Source organism: Rhinolophus sinicus, chromosome 5, assembly GCF_057876585.1.
Source record: "Rhinolophus sinicus isolate RSI-liver-muscle chromosome 5, RSI-T2T, whole genome shotgun sequence".
In the NCBI taxonomy this organism is placed as follows: Eukaryota; Metazoa; Chordata; class Mammalia; order Chiroptera; family Rhinolophidae; genus Rhinolophus; species Rhinolophus sinicus.
In genome coordinates, this window is record NC_142505.1 from 75,411,272 (window position 1) to 75,429,112 (window position 17,841).

The 17,841-nt window shown below is 35.6% G+C and overlaps 1 protein-coding gene across 2 annotated transcripts in view; it reads right to left on the reverse strand.

Annotated features, from left to right (window-relative positions):
• The window catches only part of FNIP1 (folliculin interacting protein 1), a 114,577-nt gene that overhangs the window by 42,830 nt on the left and 53,906 nt on the right, over window positions 1–17,841 (reverse strand). Inside the window, exons 3-7 of one of the 2 annotated variants that reach the window (XM_019756042.3) lie at window positions 17,478–17,612; window positions 14,757–14,857; window positions 14,418–14,492; window positions 8,582–8,673; window positions 700–783 (exon numbers count right to left, since the gene is read on the reverse strand). In XM_019756042.3, the coding sequence (XP_019611601.1) occupies window positions 700–783; window positions 8,582–8,673; window positions 14,418–14,492; window positions 14,757–14,857; window positions 17,478–17,612 (487 nt within the window). The remainder of the gene's footprint in view (window positions 1–699; window positions 784–8,581; window positions 8,674–14,417; window positions 14,493–14,756; window positions 14,858–17,477; window positions 17,613–17,841) is intronic. The other variant, XM_019756043.3, reaches the window with a different exon arrangement.

Here is a 17,841-nt window from a genome sequence, read left to right on the forward strand (position 1 = left end):
GTTATTTCTGCCTGAAAGATGGCTAACATATATTTTTTGCCTGTTTTTCACATTTTCCAAATTTTCTATAATAAATGTATATTGCTCATATCTCATATTTGTAAGGAAAATAAATATTAATTAAAACAAGAAGTTGGATACAACTTCCTGAATGCCAAAGCATAAACACACTCTATAATCATCAGTTTAACGATATAAACAAATATACTCATATATGTCTTTTATAGAGAAATTATAATGGTGCTTGTTCATCTAAATCTTAGCTCCAAGAGAAATATTCTTATGGAATAGTATAGATCAGAAATTTTACAATCATAATAAGATATTGGTGAACTATGGTACATAAGCTACTCAGCCATGGAAACAAGATAGTGTCACATTAGAAATTCCAACTGGATTATAATAGTAGTCATACTAAAATTTAGTTTGAAATTCTAAAGTTAAAATCATTATCACATAATGAGACAAGAAATGACAAACTGAAATTTCATGAAAATGTCAATTCCACTGAATAAGTTTCTGGAAACTTCAAGAACATACTCAGCGGAAATAAATTAAGTTTGTGCACTTCCTATGCAACACTTTCTTAACCACACTCTCCCCAACTGCACTGATTTACTCTCTTGTTTCCACAGCTTAACTACACATTCTAGCCACTGGGGCACACCAACTAGTCTACCCACACAGCACATCGCAAACCTGCAAAGAAAGAGGCGCTCCTGATCAGGCGGAGCGGACCCTGTTCAGAGAATGCCCGCCTGGGGCTGCAGAACTGTGAAAGACCTACATGGCAAAAACGTAAAATACATGTGAAAGAGGGCTGTTAGAGAAGCAGCAGTGCGTCAGGAATAAAAGGTGAGCTAAGGCAGCACAAAAGCAGACCAACAGATATGGACAGAAACTTTTAAACTAAATAAGAATAATTCAAGCTGGCTTCCCTTTTTTGAAATGGCATGGTTTCCCTCTGGTCATAGCTTATGTCAAACGTAAGAATTTCATGCCTATTTACTAATAAATATGTATAAAACAATAAAAATAAGCTTCCACTATACAAGGTAAAAATTATTTTGGGGTGGCCAGATGGCTCAGTGGGTTAGAGCACGAGCTCTCAGCAACAAGGTTGCTGGTTCAATTCCCGCATGGGATGGTGGGCTGTGCCCCCTGCAACTAAGATTGAAAACAGTGCCTGGACTTGGAGCTGAGCTGCGCCCTCCACAACTAGATTGAAGGACAACGACTTGGAGCTGATGGGCCCTGGAGAAACACACTGCTCCCCAATATTTCCCAATTTAAAAAAAATTATTTTAAATGCTCAATCCTTTCTAATCTAAATCAATGTTTTTAAAGATAAAAAACAGTAAAATTTGACATTTGCCAAATAAATTTATCTTTTAAAAAGTCACTTTTAAAATAATAGTATTCTCCTGCACCAGCAGTAAGGAGAAAACCACCTAAATGCTTGACTGAGAAAACAACACAGCGTACAACAAAGAGCAAATACAGAAAAGGGATCTATTGACAAGTAAGTACAAAAATAGTTTTTCCTAACCTAGTGATAAGTTACAACGTAATGGAAGAAACCAAACTTCCTAGACCAGGGTCAGCCACTAAGGAAGCATGCCACCAACACAGCCTGTCGGGGCCAGACTCCTGGCTGTCCAAGAAAAGTGGCTACTACACACTTGACCAAGAGAAGATAACAGAGTCTAAAAGACCCAAAAAGGACAACATTAGAGCCTAGAAGCAAGCAGCTGGGTTACCTGTTAGTTACTCCTAATCAAGATGGCCTAAATAGCCACCTAGGAGATTTACCTAGGATAAAAAAGGGAGCTTTCTGTTTAAAAAGTGACAAATGTATTTAAATTGCTAATAGATATTTTTCTATAACAAGACCTTCTATAATTAAAGTGCATATGCAGCAATCCTTTCATGTTTCATTGTTCAGTTCTTCTTTCAAAACTTATCTGCTCTCTTTAAACTCCTTCCCTACCTACCTCTTCCTTCCTCTCAGCATGTGACTTTGTCTCCTATAACCCTATGTAAATGCCTATGTATATGTGTGCACACTCATAGAATTCACCAGATGGGAACTCTCCTTTTCCTACCAACCTATCCCCAAACTTAATCAAATTCTCACCCATCCTTGCCTCCTTCATGCCTGAGCAGTAATAACAGGTAACATTATTCAGGCCTTACTGTGTGCTAGGGAATTATTCAGTGAAAAATCCTGAGACGTCCCTCACTCTCTCCCTTCCAAAGCTAATTCTTCTAAGTCAGCTAAGATCTTCAAAAATCTCATTTTGCCAAGTATTACCTCTATCTCTAACTTCATCCTGTTTATAACCTCCTTTTCCATTAACATTTAAACACAGCCAAAACTATTCTAACCTTCTGACCATATACGTATCTAATCCTATAGTTTAGCATTTCTTACAATGTGGTCCCCAATACCCGGGGAGTCCCTGCGGCCTTTTCACAGGGTGCCTGTGAGGACCTTCCCTTTCCAACTACATATCTGTGAGACTGGGTTTTTCTTAATACATTTCAACCAAAACAACATATCACAAGAGACTGAATACAGAAGCAGATAAGAGAATCTAGCCATCTCCAAGTAAGCCAGACATTTAGGAGATTTACAAAAGTGTAAAACAATGCCAGTCTTCTAACTCAATTATTTTTGCCTTGGAAAATAGTTATTTCAAAACATGTTATTTATGTTAACATGAAAGGGGTTATTAGTGTGAATTTTTAATGAATTACTACGTGAATATTTTTCAATTTTGTTTTAGTTTCTAATACAGTATGTATCAACAAATGTAACCCATATAAACAAAAGTTCTCTGTGGTCCTCCATAATTTCTAAGTGTTTAAAGGGGTCCTAAGACCAAAAAATTTGAGAACCTCTGCTTCATCTTGGAAAAAAAGACTAACTTCTGATCTCTCCTCAACTCTGCTTATATTCTCCCCACTGAAACTGTATGCGTCGGCCACCAAAAGCGTTCCTGTTGCTTAATGCAGCCCAACATTACATTTTGAACTTTTCCCCTTCAGTTTCCATTAATACACTAAGCTTTCTTTCCTCAGTCTCCTTTCTGTGCTTCTCTTCCCCTTCTCCTTTCTTTAAAGCCAGCATTCCCCAGGGTTCCATCCTCAACAACCTTTCCTTCCCATTCTTTACATTTCCTAAATCATCTCTTTCATTCTTGCTTTCCATTATCATTTATATGCTAATGATCTCAAATCCATGGTAGATACAGCTGTCTGACAAAGACCTGTGAGTTCTCCCTTCCTCAATATCAAGTAGTCTCCGGGAAGCAACTGCTCAGCTAGGGACAGTAGTTCTCAAATCTCCTTATAGATAGGTGAATCCACCAATGGAATAGAACAGAAGTAACACCGGTCACTTTCTGGCTGTAGTGGGTATGAAGGATACACGCCCTCTCCAGACCTAGTCCCCTCTCACTGGGGTGGTGCAGTGGAGCTCTGCTTGGAGTCCACATGTGGAAGAAGGCAGAACTCCCAGGAAAGAAAAGAGACTGGAGAAAAACTGCTTACCAACGAGAAATACCCTTCTGAACATTACATGAGTAAAAGAAACCTCTATTGTTTTAAAATTTTTATATGTTCATTAGTTTCATGTTACAGCAGCTACTACTACAATATACCTATCTATCTAACTAACATAATGGGTATCTCCACTTGGCTATCCCTCCAATATTTCCAATCCAACATGCCTAAACCTAAAATCATCAATTCCCTATTTGTTTCTCATAGTGAATGGCACCAATATTCACGCAATTACACAACCAGATGACAAAGTACCACCCTTGATCCCTCATTTTCCTCACCTCTTCATTTACCAACTCCTAACCAGTCTATTTTCCTAAATGAACTTCTCAATGACTCTTTATCCTCACTAACACAATCTTTAGGTCCCTATTACCTGTCACTTGTATTATCACAAACAGCCTTCTAATACAAGTCTTTCTTCAATCCCACCAGCTTACTTGAATCCATTCCCACTGCAATTCTTTTGCAGAAATAAATCTGAACTGAGAATTTTTCTATATAGGAGTACCTCGTTTTATAGCATTTCACTGATATTGCGCTTTATACAAATCGAAGGTTTGTGGAAGCCCTGCATTAAACAAATCTAGCGCTGTCATCTTTCCAACAGCATTTGCTCACTTCGTTTCTGTGTCATATTTTGGTAATTCTCACAGTATTTCAAACTTTTTCATTATTATGTTTGTTATGGTGATCTGTGATCAGTGACCTTTGGTGTTACTATTGTAACTGTTTGGGGGTGCCATGAACCACTCCCATATAAGACAACAAACAACTGATAAATGTTGTTTATGTTCTGACCAATCCACCAACTAGCTGTTCCCCAATCTCACTCCCTCTTCCCGAGCCTCCCTATTCCCTGAGACACAACAATATTGAAATTAGGTCAGTTAATAACCCTGCAGTGACCTCTAAGTGTTCAAGTGAAAGGAAGAGTCGCACATCTCTCACTTTAAATCGAAAGTTAGATATGAGATTAAGTTTAGTGAGGAAGGCATGTTGAAAGCCAAGATAGGCTAAAACCTATGCCTCTTGCACCAAACAGTTAGCCAAAATGTGAAGGCAAAGGAAAAGTTCTGGAAGGAAATTAAAAGTGCTACTCCAGTGAACAAACGAATGATAAGAAAGAGAAACAGACTTATTGCTCATATGGAGAAAGTTTTGGGGGTCTGGATGGAAGATCAAACCAGCCACAAGATTCCCTTAAGCCAAAGCCTAACCCAGAGCAAGGCCCTAACTCTCTTCAATTCTACTGAAGGGTAGGATGTGAGGAAGCTGCAGATGAAAAGTTGAAAGCAGAGGCTGGTTCATAAGGTTTAAAAAAAGAAGCCATCTCCATAACAAAATTGCAAGGTGAAGCGGCAAGTGCTAATGTGGAAGCTGCAGCAAGTTATCCAGGTCTAGCTAAGATAAGTAATGAAGGCAGCTATAATAAACAACAGATTTTCAATGTTGACGAAACAGCCTTTCATTGGAAGAAGATGTCATCTAGGACTTTCATAGCTAGAGAGAGGAGAAGTCATTGCCTGGTTTCAAAGGACAGGCTGACTTTCTTGTTAGAAGCTAATGCAGCTGGTGACTAAGTTGAAGCCAATGTTCATTTGTCATTGCAAAAGCGCTAAGGCCCGTAAGAATTATGCTAAATCTACTCTGTCCATGCTCTATAAATGGAACAACAAAGCATGATGACAACGTATCTGATTATGACATGGTTTACTGAATGTTTAAGCCCACTTTTGAGACCTACTGCTCAGAAAAAGATTCCTTTCAAACTATTACTGCTCATTGACAATGCAGATGGGCACCCAGGAGCTCTGATGGAGATATACGAAATTTTTTTTTTTTTTACATTTCTAACACAACACCCATTCTGAAGCCCAAGGAGTAATTTCAACTTTCAAGTCTTATTATTTAAGAAATACATTTCACAAGGCTATAGCTGCCACGGATAGTAATTCCTCTGAGGGATCTGAACAAAGTAAATTGAAAACCTTCTGGAAAGGATTCACTATTCTAGATGCCATAGAGAACATTCATGATTCATGGGGAAAGGTCAAAATATCAACATTAACAGTAGTTTCAAAGAAGTTGATTCCAACCTTCATGAATGACTTTGAAAGACAGCAAGAAAACTAGAACTAGAAGTAGAGCCTGAAGATGTGACTGAATTGCTACAATCTCAGGATAAAACCTTAACAGATGAAGAGTTGCTTCTTATTGCTTCTTATGGAAGAAAGTGGTTTCTTGAGATGTAATCTACTCCTGAAGATGCTGCCAAGATTGTTGAAATGACAACAAAGGATTTAGAATATTACATAAACTTTGTGAATAAAGCAGCAGAAGGGTTTGTGAGGAATGACTCCGATTTTGAAAGAAGTTCTACTGTGGGTAAAATGCTATCAAATAGCTCTGCATGCTAAAGAGAAATCATTGGTGAAAGGAAGAGGCAATCAATGCAGGAAACTTCACTGCTGTCTTATTTTAATAAATTGCCACAGCCAGGCCAGCCTTCAGCAACCACCACCCAATCAGTCAGCACCATCAAGGCCAGACCCTCCACCAGCAAAAAGATTACGACTCACTGAAGGCTCAGATGATGGTTAGCATTTTGTTTTAGCAACAACACATTTTTAAATTAAGGTATGTACATTGGGTTTTTTTAGACATAATGCTATTGCACATGTAACAGACTACACTATAACTTTTATATGCACTGGGAAACTAAAAAATTCATGTTATTTGCTGTATTGAGATATTCGCTGTACTGTGGTGGTCTGGAAACACATCAGAAATATCTCTAAGGTATGCATGTATTCTGAAAACTCCTCTGGGTGGCCTTAAGAATGCCCCGCAAAGGTCTCCAGCTATAAGGACTATAACTGACAAAGCACCCCAGCCGCTATATTCTGAAATCCATTGCCCAAGTTCACACGTCCCATAGACTGTTCCCAGCCACTGACTGAACACAGCATGTACAGACAGTAAGGCAGGTCCATTTTGGCAAGAAGTGAGTCTCTCCTGACAACCAAGTTTGACTCGAAGCCTTGTCAATGGCCTTACCCAAACCTGCCTTGGACTGTATGGCAGGCTGGACACTTCCATTCAACCTTCTAGTCCTCACTTTTGACTTGGGGTCAGACTTGCATCACAATCTGAGGGATCTCTCGACCTTTCCCAGCTCCCTCATTTTCTCAAACGGAGTCATTTCCCCTAATAAAATCATTGCATATTTAACCCTGTGTTGGCACCTGTTAAAAAATAGATGGAGGACCCAAACTAACATACCTTCGCTGGAACCCAATGCTCAAAGCCTAGGGCTAAATTCCGCAGTATGGCCCATAGGGCCCTTTGTCATATGGCTCTTGCTCACTTCTTTCTTTTCACTTTCCTTACTCCTATTCTGTGCTCCACCCACCTTATTTATTCACATTCTTTCCATGCTCTATCATCTCTTGCCCTTAGGTCTGTGCACGTGTTATTGCTTTTTCCAAGAATATTTCTTTCCCCAACAGTCAGGCTAATCCTTCAAGCTCACTCACTTCTTCAAGGAAGCCTTCCCTGACTCTCCAAGATCGAATTAAGTGATCCTCCTCAGTTCTATCACACCATACTCTTAATCCTGTCCAAGAATTAACTACAGTATATTATAATGGTTCGATTATACTTGTCTGACTCCCACTAACTATAAATCTGTTGAGGTAGAAACTGAGTCTGGTTCACCTCAGGGCCTAGCAGAGTGCTTAGCATATGACAGATGCTTGGTAAGTATTTGTTGATTAATTGGAAATTTACAGAAAACAAGAAACAGTGCTCAAATATTCTTGATTCACAACAAGAATGTGCAAGTAAAAGCCGTTCATTATGTAAAGTCCATACTTCGTTAAATAATTTCCTATTCTATATTAAAACAGAGAACATAAGTAAATCTAACATCTACAGTATAATTTGCCTTTATAAGTGATAATGAATTTGTATAATTAAAATAAATAGCTTTTAATAAGCCCCTTAAGCTTTGAAAAGTGTCAAATTATAAAGAAAAAAGATTCAGTTATTTCCTTGTCACATTTTTACTTTGCTAAAACCAATGAAATAATCAAGTGAGATAAGAAAAAACAGAACTTATATTTTTCTACAAAAATACACACAATTTCTAAAGTACATGCCTGACACTGTAACTAGCCCACAGTGGGTGCTTAATTAATGGTTGCTCATTTGAATGAACATGAATTATAAAAAGTAATAGAATGTTATACTGTTCAAGTTGGAAGAAAAATCTATTTTCTACTAATACATATAATATTATACATACTTATTAAAATTACAAATAAAAATTCTCACTAAACAGGGAATGAGAGAAATATTCATCCTATTCTAACTGCAGTCTACTCTCTAACATATTACAGTTCTTCATGCACTAGAAATATGGTCAGCAGCAACTAGTTCCACTTTCTTGGATAAAACAAATGCCCAGAAATTTTACAAACAGTTTGTCACTTTCAAATGTTGAACTTAAATAAAAACAACAATCAACTAACCAAATACTAAATAAGTTGTTATTCTAATAAGCCTGCTAAGGAACATAAAATTTGAATATCTGCTCATCTGAATTAGAGATCACTAAAATGAGCAAAATTTTAAAATAACTTTTATTGTTATGGAATAGAGGAGGGGAAAAGTATACCAGTCTTCCTCAGCTGATATATTCAAGAGAGCTACTCAGGGCTTTTTATATCAATAATAGTACCTTTCAAAGATGTATCAAAGTTAAAAAAAAATTAGATCTTCAGCAGTTCTTTTTTTCAGATACAAAATAAATATTATGCTCAAAAATATGAAAATCATGTTTTTCAAATAATACAAACGTTATACACACTTGCAATTTAAATGACTTTTCCAATTCTAGCATTTGAAACTCTTTGGTCTTATAAAAGATGTACATTACTAAGAAAGAACTGCAAATCTTTGTCATACTGTTAACATTTTTAAAACTTATAAAACCCAAGGAACCATTTACCTATATTTCCAAGTAGTCCATTAATAACTGTGTTACTATCAGCCTTTAATGTACTGTTGTCCTGATTGATGAATTCAAGACTGTCTTGCAGCCTAAGGGGGAGAAGAAAGAAATAAATTCCAAATTCATTTTATGCTTTTAATGGCAATTTCTTATATATCCCAATGAAATTTTAAGGGCATAACAGTTTTTTAAGTTTTCGTTTTCTCTATTAGTACTATAAACTAATAATTAAGATCAGCGGTTGGCAAACTATAGCCTAAGGGCTAAAATCCAGCCTGCTGCCTGTTTTTTGTAAATAAAGTTTTATTGGAAGACAGCCACACCCAGTCATTTGTGTATTATGTATGGCTGCATTAATGCTACAATCGCAGAACTGAAAAACTGTAACATACTGTCTGGCTCACAAAGTCAGAAATATTTACTAGCTGGACCCTTACAGAAAAAGATTACTGATCCTGATTTGAACTACAAAGTTTCCCCTCAATTTTGGACCTGAAAATAGCTCCTAAACTTCTGTCAGAAAACAAGAAAGAAAAAAAAAGAATCAACAAAATTATCAAACAAGTATATTTATTCTGCACATTATAAATGGCCTATATCACTTTTTAGTAAATTCTTCAAAGTAACAAAAATAAAATTGTGTGTTTAGTGCAAAGTATCCTTCCTTGAGACTTTAAGAACTATCAATTCAAACTAAAACAAGATGAAGAAACTGAGGGGATTAGAGCTAAAATCAGTCATTCCAATGTAGGACTTACAATTTCTACTTTAGTATTAAATTCTTTAAAAATAGTGCTTTGGCATAAATATATTTTAAGCATCAATGATACTATAAAAAACATCTCTCCCTTTCCTTCCTACAAGTTAAAAAAAGAGCTACAGGTATTAGAACTTTAGCTAATAAAACCTCTCAGAAGTCTTTTTAGAGCATTTACAATTAATAGAGGCTCTTCAGAATGTCTCTAGTTTGGAGTCAGCTCCTTGCTACCTCTTGCTGCTTTTGACTTTGGATACCCCATGTATGCTGGCTAGCCAAGTTTCTGATTTGGCACCTACAGAATCCCTCCCTGGGGTTCACTACCACCTCATGCTAGGTCCAGTCCTTCATTTACTTGGTTCTGGCATAGAGCCCATTATCCTGACATCAGGGCAGCTTCACTATTCTAATCTTGGCAATAGCAACTTGTAAGGTCCCTGTGCCCCATCATATGGCGGACCTAGGCCATTCCTAATTGCAGGGTTAATTCTGCCAGGAATCTAAAAACTGAAGAGGCACAACCTACAGATGCTAACTCAGCGTGGCACAGCAAATTGGAAAATCAGCCTGTCAACTTAACATGGAAATGCATTCAACATTTTACTTCCAGATATAGCTTCTAGCAAATTAGAGGAAGAGAAACCACATTTCCTGTTCTCTAACTAAAAACAAGACCCAACAATATGCTGCCTACAAGAGACTCACTTCAACTTTAATGATATACATAGGCAACATGAAGGGACAGAAAAAGATATTCCGTGCAAGTGGAAACCAAAAGAGAGCCAGGGAAGCAATATTTATCAGATAAATTAGACTTAACCAAAAATGGTAACAAGAGACAATAATGGTCATACAATGATAAGGAGAGTAATTCACCAGGAAGATATAGCAATCATAAATATATATGCACCCAACATCAGAGCACCTAAACATTCTAAGGAAATACTAATATATCTGAAGGAACAAGTACACAACAACTTAATAGTAGAGGACTTCAATACCTTACTTTCAACAAGATAGATCTTCCGGATATAAAATCAACAAAGAAACATAGGACTTGAACCATACTTTAGACTAAATGGTACTAACGAATATATACAGAACATTGCATCCAACAGCAAGAAAACCCCATCTTCTCAAGCACACATGAAACATTCTCCAAGACAGATCACACGATAAGTCACAAAACAAGTCTTGGCAAATTTAAGAAGACTTAAATCATACCAAGTATTTTTTCTGTCCACAATATGAAATTAGAAATCAACAATAGGAGGAAAGCTGGAAAATTCACAAATATATGGAGATTAAACAACATGCTTCTGAACAACCGATGGGTCAAAGATTAAAAAAAAGAAAAAAATCAAGAAATATCTCAAAACAAATGAAACTGAAGCACAGCATAGCAAAACCTACAGGATGCTTCAAAAGCAGTTAGTTCTAGGAGGGAAGTTTATAGAAACAAATGCCTACATTAAGGAACAAGAAAAATCTCAAACAAACCGCCTCACGTTATACCTTAAGGAACTACAAAAAGAACAAATTAAGCCCCAAGTTAGCAGAATACAGTAAGTCCTCACTTAACATTGTCAATAAGCTCTGTAACATTAAGTGAAATGATATATAATGAAACCAATTTTACCACAGACTAATTGATATAAACAGGAGTTAGGTTTCTACAGCATCTCACAATGTTATAACGAAATGACATTAAACAAAACGACATTGAGGACATGTTGTAACAAAACCCAGAGGGGAAATAAATAAAATAGAAACTAGAAAAATAATAGAAAAGACCAATAAAACTAAGAGCTGGTTTTCTGAAGAGATACACAAAATTGACAAACCTTTAGCTAGACTAAATCAGAAAAACAGAAAGAGGACTCATATTCATAAAATCAGAAATGAAAGAGATGTTACAAATGATACCCCAGAAATAAAATTTAAAAATCATGAGAGACTACCATGAACAATTATATGCCAACAAACTGGATAACCCAGAAGAAATGGATAAAGTCCTGGAATGTACACTCTATCCAGACGCAGTCATGAAGAAATAAAAAATCGGAACAGACCAATAACGAGTAAGGAGATTAAATTGGTAATCAAAAACCTCCCAACATAGGAAAGCTCAGGACCAGATGGTTTCACTGGTAAATTCTAACAAACATTTAAAGAAGAATTAACTACAATCCTTCTCAAACTCTTCTCAAAACCAAAGAGGAGAAAACACTCCCTGCACTCTGAAAGCCACATAAGGACAACATAAGGAAAGAAAATTACAGACCAATATCCCTGATGAATATAGATACAAAAATTCTCAACAAAATATTAGCAAACTGAATTCACAGCACACTAAAGGATCATTCAACATGATCAAGTGGAATTTATCCCTGGGATACAAGGATAGTTCAATAAATGCAAAGTATAAATGGGATACACCGTATTAATAGAATGAAAAGTAAAAATCATATCATTATCTCAATACAGAAAAAGTATTTGACAAAAATCCTGTCATGCAAAAAAAAAAAAAAAAAAATCCTCAACAAAGAGAGTATAGAAGGAATATACCTCAACATAATGAAGGCTGTATGAGACAAACCTAAAGCCAACATCATATTCAATGGTGAAAGGTTGAAAGATATTTTTTTTTCTCTTAAAACCATGAACAAGACAAGGATGCCCATTCTTACCATTCCTATTCAACATAATACTAAAAGTACTAGCCAGAACAATCAGGCAAGAAAAAGAAATAAAAGGCATCCAAAGAGAAAAAAAAAGTAAAGCTGTCTATGTTTGTAGATGATATGCTCTTATATGGAAAAAATCCTAAAGCCTCCACAAAAGACTGCTAAAACTAAAGAACAAATTCAGTAAAGTTACAGGGTACAAAAATCAACATATAGAAAATAGTTGTGTTTCTATACACAAGCAACAAAACATTTGGGGGAAAAAAGAAAACACTCCTGTTCACAATAACATCAAAAATAATACAATATTTAGGAATAATTTAATGAAGGAGGTAAAAGATTTGTATACTGAGAACTACAAGCCTTTGATGAAAGAAATTGGAGAAGACACAAAATAATGGAAAAATACCCCGTGTTCATGAATCGGAATAAATATTGTTAAAATGTCCATTTAACCCCAAGCCATCTATCGATTAAATGCAACTTCTGTCAAAATTCCAATGGCATTTTTCACAGAAATAGAAAAACAATCTTAAAATTTTATGGAGCCACAAAAGATCCCAAATAGCCAAAGCAATCTTAAAAAGAAGAGCAAAGCCCCAGGTAGCATATGTCCCAATTTTAAATTACACTACAAAGCTACAGTAATCAAAACAGTATAATACTGACATAAAAATAGACACACAGATCAATAAAATGGAATCAGGAGCCAAGAAACACCTCCACCACATATATGGTCAACTAATATTTGATGAAGGAGCCAAGAATACCCAATAGGGAAAGGATAGTCTTTTCAATGAATGCTCTTAGGAACACTAGATAACTGTATGTAGAAGAATGAATTGGAATCCCCTCTTATACCATTCACAAAAATGAATACAAAATGGATTAAAGACTTAAACGTAAGATCCAAAACCATAAAATTCCTAGAAGAAACTGTAAGGAAAATGCTCCTTGTCACAGGGTTTAGCAGCAATTTCCTGGATATAGCACCAAAAGCACAGCAACAAAATAAAAAACAAAGACCTGGAACTACATCACTAAAAATCTTCTGTACAGCAAAACAGTCAGCAAAATGAAAAGGCAACTATGGAATGGGAGAAAAACTTGCAAATCATAAGGGGTTAATATCCAAAATATATAAGAACTCATACAATAGCAAAAAAAAACAAGCAACCCAATTAAAAAATGAATAGTTCATCTCAGTATTCAGGGGAACTGAATAGACAGTTTTCCAAAGAAGATATACAAATAGCCAAAAGATACATAAAAAGGTGCTCAAAATCACTAATGATCAGGAAAATGCAAATCAAACCACAATAAAATATCAATTCACACCTGTTAGAATGGCTAGACAAGAGATGAAAAGCATTGGTGAGGATGTGCAGAAAAGGGAACGCTTGTACACTGTTGGTGGGAATATAAATTGTTGTAGCCACTATGGAAAACAGTATGGAGATTCCTGAAAAACTTAAAAATATAACTACCACATGATCCAGCAATGCCACTTCTAGGTATATATGCAAATAAATTGAAATGAGGACCTCATAGAGATACCTGTACTCTCATGTTCATTGCAGCATTATTGACAATAGCCAATATGGAGAGACAAACTGTTTGTCAAAGGTTGAATGAAAAAAAAGATGCTATTCTCACACACTCACACACACACACACACACACACACACACACACACACACACACACAGGAAGATAGGGAGAGGGGGAGAGGGGAAGAGGGGAAGAGGGGGAGGGGGAGGGGAAGGGGGAGAGAAATGTTATGCAGCCATGAGAAAGGAGGAAATCCTGTCATTTTTAACAACTTGAATGCACCTTAAGGGCATTATGCTAAGTGAAATAAGTCAGATAGAGAAAGACAAGTAACATATGATATCACTTATATGTGGAATCTAAAAAAGCCAAACTCAGAAAAATAGAGTGGTGGTTACCAGGGGCTCAATGGTCATAGGGTGCAAACTTCACTTTTAAGTTAATGAGTTCTGGGGATCTAATGTACAGCACGCAGATTATAGCTAATAATACTGCACTATATACCTGAAAGTTGCTGAGAGAGTAAATATTAAATGTCCTTACCACAAAAAAGAAATGGTAATTATGTGATAGGATGGAGATGTTAACTAATGCTATGGTGGTAACCATTTTGCAATGTATCAATGTATCAAGTCAACATGTACACTTTAAACCTATACAATGTTATATGCCTATTATAGCTCCATAAAGCTGGGGGTGGGAATCTGGTTTCCATACACTTTCAAACTGAAGTGATGGGGAAAAACATCTGAATTTCAGCTTCAATCCTGAGAGCAGTCTGTTAGTTTTCAGACTCTGCACATCTTAATTCATTTCTCCCTATGTCCATAACCACTTACGTATTGAGACTCCCACAGATGCTGCTGCCAGTCCGTGCAGTAAAAACTTTGCTGAGCATAAGCTGTGGAGGAGAACTATGAAGAAAAAGAGAGGGACGGAGAGAGGTCAAAACTAAAATACAAGAATCTTTTCAATTTATTATAAATAAAAATGTGTAAGTCACAGAAATTTCACTGCAGAGTTACAATAGCCATGAAGCAGCATTAAATCCACAGAACATCATAAACGGAGTAATCTGACATGCTTAATCTGAGTGAAAGCTATATGAAATTCTCTTATCTGCAAAAATATTAACTATTCTAAACGGATTCATTATGAAAAATCAGAAAATCCCCTACCGGATTTGATGAATTTTTAAGGTGGATCCTTTGTAGCTCATTGCTACTGAGCCAAACATCATCTCTCCAAGCATATTGGCATCAGAAGAGCACCGAGAACCCTAAACAACAGCCACAACATTAATAAAATTGCAGAATTTAAAACCTTATGATTTTCAAATACTAATTTTTATTAAAAATTCTTTTGCTGTAGTTATTCTACATAAGAGTTTAACTGATTCTATATGGTATACACTGTTCTGCAGTTTGATTCTTGTCATTTCAGTGTCTTATAGATCTAACCATATTGTTACACATGGATACCTTTTAAAAACCACACAGCATTTCTACTGTATGAAAACAGCACACTTTTTATCAAGTCAGTTCCCCTTACTAATGGGTACTTAGGTCACTTCCAGGTTTTTGCTATTACAAATAAGCATTATTAACCAAATCTTATGCATATGCAATGCTTCTCCAGGACAGATAACAAGAAGTAGAATTCACTGAACTGGAATTTTTACTACTCCTATTGTGCAAAAAATTTGTAGTGTTTTTTTTTTTTTTTAAGGACTTATTTGAAACATTAGAATGACTTATTTTCAAAAAACTCTGATCAAAAAGTTATTCCTTTCCATTATTCTTTAATTGTCCTCATAGGAATCAGAAAAAAGCTAAAAATTGAACTCATCCATTTGCTTACTATTTAGATACTGTGGCAAACATCACTAATTATCTACCAAATATCTTATTCCTTAGTTTTTGAAGTCCTATTTGTTTCAGGGCAGCAATGTGCCCAACTGAAAATAAAATGCATTTCAGAGCCTCCTTTGTAAATAGGAAATTTAGGGTTGGTTTCTACATTCAAAAGGTTAAACTAATGACTGGAGTAACAGCTTTCAGAACTATCCATTTACATGTATTCAATACAGGCCTGGTCAATGAGATATAAATGGAAGTCACTGGCGATGGAGACGCCATATCTGACCAAAAGGCAACAAGACACATTAATTCTATGTAGAAAGATAAGGGAGCCTTGCTCTCTAAGGCCATCTTGAAGCCCATATATCATACCTAAATGGCTTACCTCCAGACTTCTTGTCATGTGAGGAAAAGAATCCCTAATTTGCTTAAATCACTGTTTTAAAGGGTGTCCCAATGCAAGTCCTAACAGATAACAATTATATAACAATACAATTGATGAGGAAGATGACCCAAAGCATTTACAGATTTTACTACAAATAGAAAAAAATCCTAAGAAGAAACATAAAAATAAATTAGTGTTTACATTTTATGAGACCATACAGTTTGCTAGTAAAGATTTTCTTTAATACCAGCCAAATAGTTATCATGAATGTCACTGACATGTTATATATTTTAATGTGACAGTCTATAATGAAGGTCATAATTAAGAAAGTGCTATCATCTTTAATGCTTTTTTTTTTTTTTAAAAAAAAGGCCCTTATTTGAAAGGTCAATTCTTTGCAAGTACTCATTGATGAAAGCTAATAATCTATAATAATCTGCCTAAATAAAAAATAATATTCTAGTTACCTGAATCACATTTTATCAAGTGTAGTAAACTATATACTACAATAATTCAATGCCTTCTTGCTAAACAAACCGATTTCCAGGACCACACTAAACCTAGCAGAATACCTGGGAGCGTGACCTGGAAATCTGTACCTTAAAAAAAGAAAATCTCTAGGGATTTTGATGCAAAATGAGATTACAGTCACTCATTGATTCAGGGTTTCTAAAAATCTGGATCCATTTGCTAATATTCATTTTTAATTACATTTTATTAGGAAGAAAGGCAAGTTTGCACAATTGAGCAAATTAGCAAATGTCAACCTGGCGTGACTATGAAGCTGTTACATAGCACAGCACCGTCAGGACTTCTTAGGGTATCATGCTGCAGGTGGAGGAGAAATGCAGGAGCCAGGCAGTGCCTCCTGTGGGGAGCCATTCTGTAAAGCTCAGAGTTTCCTGTAACCAGGTATGTGGTGGGAAGGCCAGTTCCCGGACACAGCCTCCTAATAATATTTGCATTTTAACAACTTCAGAATTCTTTCACATATACCATCACACTGATGTGGTATAAGGGCCAATTTCCATCCAAACACAATTACCTAATTACAAATAATTTAAAAGCCTATGATTCCATTTTGGTACTTCTAAATATGAAATACTTGTGACAAAGTCACATCAGATGTATGAAATCAAATACTGATCTTATGTAAAATATAACAAGTGTATAAAGCATTTCCTCTGTAGTTGCTGATTTGTTTAATTCTGTATTTTAAAAGAAGTTACTTTTTTAAAAATTACTTTTAAAAAATAAAAACGCACATTTCTAATTGTGTATACTTCCTGTCATACTTCAATTTCACACTAAAGCCGAACTGTACAATTATTTTATATTTATCTTCATATTTCAATAATTTAAAAGTATGTAAAATAAGAAATTATTCAGGTAGCTCCAAAAATCTGAATTGGGAAATAAAAGGTAGAGAAAATACCCCTGCTACCTATGCTCATAGTTCTTTGTACTTCCCCTATCTTAAAATGTATCAAAGTTCATAAACTTATTTAATTATCTGCCTCCCCAGCTACAATGTAAACTCCAGGATGGTAAAAACTAGTCCACGTTACATCCTTTCCATAGTGTATACAACATGTTGTAGATACTCAAACATGTGTTTGAATGAATGAATGAATAAATGACATCAGTGATCTTACCTGGTACTTTGGACACTGGTCTTTCACATCAGAAGATGAGGTCATAGAACTATCTAAAGAGGAAGAGCTGTCTCCTCCAGGTTTCAGTTGGCAGCATTTCCCAAAGACTTTAACTTGAGCATCACTACAGAGTTTCTGAAATAGAGATATTATGCTCATTCATATTTTAACTGATTTTTAGCCACACAAAAATGTAATTGTAGTATAAAAAGCTTTGGAAAAACCAAAGATAAAATCATTCAAAATAATATAACCTGAACATAATGACTATTTGCATTTTACCATGTTCTCTCCAATACTGTTTACTATTTTTTGTCTCACAACTATAATAATATCTGTGGAGTTTGTATTGTCCTGTTCTCAG